This window comes from Cottoperca gobio, chromosome 13 (genome assembly GCF_900634415.1).
Source record: "Cottoperca gobio chromosome 13, fCotGob3.1, whole genome shotgun sequence".
In the NCBI taxonomy this organism is placed as follows: Eukaryota; Metazoa; Chordata; class Actinopteri; order Perciformes; family Bovichtidae; genus Cottoperca; species Cottoperca gobio.
In genome coordinates, this window is record NC_041367.1 from 26,851,968 (window position 1) to 26,855,811 (window position 3,844).

Consider the following 3,844-nt stretch of genomic DNA (forward strand, 5'->3'; position numbering starts at 1 on the left):
CAATTAGAAAACGTTTGAGGGGTAAATTGCTCTTTGGTGGAACTTCTCGCAGCTAAATATGTGCAACCCGTGACATGGTGTTGCAAGGAGTTTATATACAGCTCGTCTGACACACAATGATTTCATTTGGAGAAAAAAAGTGAATCCTGCTAAATTCAGCAAACTACAACTCCACAAGGTGCCACAGAGCCAAATAGCTACACAAAAAACGCACAAGTGGCACAGCAGAGCGGACAGTACTGAAAGGTGTACCACAGATGCACACAATACCATACAGAACCACATGGAACATCCAAAAGTATTCCCTAACACTCATAGAGGCAATCAGTAAAGCTGTAACCGGGCATTACAGTATGTTGAAGGCCTGGTTGAGTTCAACCAGATAAGGACAGTGAAGAAGAAACACTGTCATCTCACAACATGATTAACACAAAATCAGTTTCACAGTCACGTCTTGTTTCCTCCAAGCATGCTAATTCTGTCGGGCTGCAGTAATCTCTGTGGAATGCGTGGGCTGGACAAAATATGGACGATGCTTTTTACACAACTACTAAGTATCAGCTACTCTCACGCTAGGTCAAAGGGCAAGGGCATCAAAAAACAAATAGAGGCGGCAAGATTTGGATGCAAGTCATTGACTAAAACCCTCAGTGACGTGAGAGAGGCTGAAAGCATGTGTGGTATTGACTGTATTGATGATCAGGGACAATGCGTGTCAGTAGCTATCAGTACACATTGAGTTCCATAATGGATCCATCTGGTGTTGGTTACAAACTCATCTTCCAGTATATCAGTGGAAAACTTACACACAACTATCTCTCTCTTAGCTTAAATGAGAGTGATGTTTGTTACAGTGCTTTCAATCATGTTCATGGTACCACTCAACATCCCTTCCATCTGTAGGAACATATCTTATGGAAGGGGAACTCCTCTGAATGGACACAAACGGCCTTCTATGACTCTAGAGGAGCTATGTCAAGTCTGAGAAAGAGAGATAATTATCTTGCATTGGACTGACAAAAGACGCTCATGAGTTGCATTATTTGAAGTGTAGGATCCAACAACATTAGTTGGCACGTCTAAGTTTGGCATGTTAGCTAATTAACTAAACACTAAACACAAAGCACAGCAAGTAAAACTATGATCGATGGCCCGATAGGAAAGCTCAGTTCCATCCTGAGAGAAACAACAATGTCCGATCCATCCATCAGATGAGATTAGAGTATTTCTGCCTAAACCAAATTGGTGCAGTGACCAACAGACAAAACACGTGTCAAAGCTGTCCATCGAGTCCCACTACTACAGTGGTAAGAAATGTCCTAAAGAGAAACCCCAAAGCAAATCTCAAAAGGAAAACATACTGTATGTGTAACACCATACATGCATACATGCATGTACTGTACAAGGACTAAACAGCTCACAGAAAAAACATTTTAAAGATTGGATACTGGGGCTAAAATGTTGCTCCATTAACGTCTATGCATGTACAAGCACTCTACTAAATGAATGACTTGGCATTTCAAATGTTGCAAGTGTTTAAACATTCAAAATATGAGGTGCTAAATTGCTATGAGAGCACAGGAAAATAAGCAATCTATCCATACTGCGACAGACTTTATATACTCATGTACTAATATGATGTTCTTCGCACTCCAGCAACGCATTTTTAGATGCGATTACATTTTGACAGGTAGGCCTAATTATATTATCAGTCAATAACTACAATGCAATATGAAAGCATACAGTTATGTACACACCCACACAGCAGTGACAGGATATAGTGAACAACGGTACATACACAGTCTGTGCTCTCTGGCTGACAGAAGGCCCCCAGGGCTTAGGTCAGCTGAGGAGTAGTAGATAAAACAGAGCCATTCCCTGCCATGTTTGCTCAAACGGAAACTGGGCAGCAGTGGACATGTGCTGAAGTGTGGTCTTGAGCCGAGTGTCTACATGTGTTGAGTGAGTGAGTGATTGCGTAAGACTAACACATTAACTTGCATGTATTGTATGTTTGGGGCTGCAATGAATTTTGACATGAACAAAATAACCCATTTGTGGAGAAAACAAAGCAGTTCATTGACTTTGGGCTTTAGCAGCTTGCTGGCCTGAATTCTTCACCCACCAGCAGCCTACCATTAGTCTGCAATTGGTCTAAAATATCACATGATTTGCTGTGTTGCCTAATGGGAAAGTCTTGCTACTTGCACTATTTCCTTGAATTGCATGAGTGCTACAACAAGTGAACATACATGCTTACCTTTTTTATCATTTAACAAAATCAGTAAAAGTTTTCAAAAAAGATAAATTATGTCTAAAAGTCTAAAATTGTCAAAATTCTGATTTAAATCAGAGAGCCATTTGAAGGCAGCAGGTATCGGTTGCACCATAATGTTGCAAAAATAACCACAGCGTTTCAACACAGGGTTGCGCAACAAAATGCAGTTGTAGTCCTTTTATGTTACACTAGAAAAAACACAAACAAAACAACTACAGTAGTCCATTCCTGTATTGCATTTTTTTTAATTGGCATCAGGAGGAATGTACACAGCAGCACCAAAAACATTGGTCAATCCTCTGGACAGCCGGCATCTTAACATTAAAAATGCAACATTAGGGAAACATGTCACTCAATTTTGACGTTTGAGCACCAAGCCTCAACGATTAATCCAATCCCTGTGCTTCCTTCTCCAATGTGGATGAGTGTTTGTCAAAGGCCATACATGCTACATGTGGGTGATAACTTCTCCTATGCACCATGAATTCATCTCCTGTTCACTTTTTCTCCATGACTAATCTCAAAGCTGCGCCAAATATGACAGTGTCTGGGCTGGCAAATGATACTCATTGGCAACACTAAATATGTGTTGACCTGACATCAAAACTGTTGCTCATGCATCATTTATGTCCTGTAACATGTCAAATAACAGTATACTATAGTCTCTTGAGCAGGCAGGCCCTCATCCACATGGTTTTGGGGAACAAATCTCCAGTTTGGTACCCCGCCACAGCTAACGAGAGCACAATGTTTGTGGTTGAACAATCACAGTTGTCTGTATTTTGGGAAAGTTGACATGCCAGTTGTTGTCTCTGAGCAGTGGACCATGAGCTGTAAAGATGAACTGAGTCACTGATCCACTGCGTGCTGTATCCTAGTATTTGTGATATTTGCGGGCTAAGAACAGGCCTGTCATTATCGCAGAGAAAAGAGACACTCCCTGTGTTCCAAAGGAATTTCATAAACTTAGCAAAAGGCGTCTCATATCCATAGCATCTGGCATCAATCATAAATAGACTTTATTTTATCCATCAATGAGTGAAACTTTCTGTGATCAGTTTTAACTGACAGTTTGCAAACAGATCAGCGAGAACAGAGAGCTGCGTTGTGTCACCATGGAAACAGCCAGGTGCTTTGCCACTGATGCTCAGTGTGGAGAGACTGAGGAGACTGCTGACGGTGTGGTTTTCAGGCAGCAGCAGTCAGCACAGACACCAAACAAGCGCTGCACCACTAGCCTCCAGCTCTCACATGCTTCTGAAAGGGGCAGGAAAAGTAAAGAACTGGGTTTATGGGAAATGTGGTCTTGATTTTAGCAAATGTTAGAATCAACAATACTTTGAGTGTAAGAAAAGAGCTACCAATAATTAGGGGTGAGTCATGGTATCTGCCATTGTTATGCGTTGTTGTTATTGCCATTGTTATGTGTGGCAACATGGGCCCAGGGATTGTTGTGTCACTAAACACGGAGATGGCACACCTTAGTGCAGGGGGGGGGGGGGGGTCATCACGTGGTCATGTCATGTCAAAAACTTCAATATTAAACGAGACGGTCATTGACATCAG

The 3,844-nt window shown here is 41.6% G+C and overlaps 1 protein-coding gene across 2 annotated transcripts in view; it reads right to left on the reverse strand.

The window, feature by feature from the left end:
• Window positions 1-2,542: 2,542 nt before the first annotated feature.
• The window catches only part of LOC115017561 (unconventional myosin-XVIIIa-like), a 15,578-nt gene continuing 14,276 nt past the window's right edge, over window positions 2,543-3,844 (reverse strand). For both annotated transcript variants that reach the window (XM_029446129.1, XM_029446130.1), the window contains one exon: window positions 2,543-3,535. Coding sequence is in view for 1 of the 2 variants with exons in the window: in XM_029446130.1 (XP_029301990.1) it covers window positions 3,512-3,535 (24 nt within the window). In the remaining variant the exon portion in view is untranslated. The remainder of the gene's footprint in view (window positions 3,536-3,844) is intronic.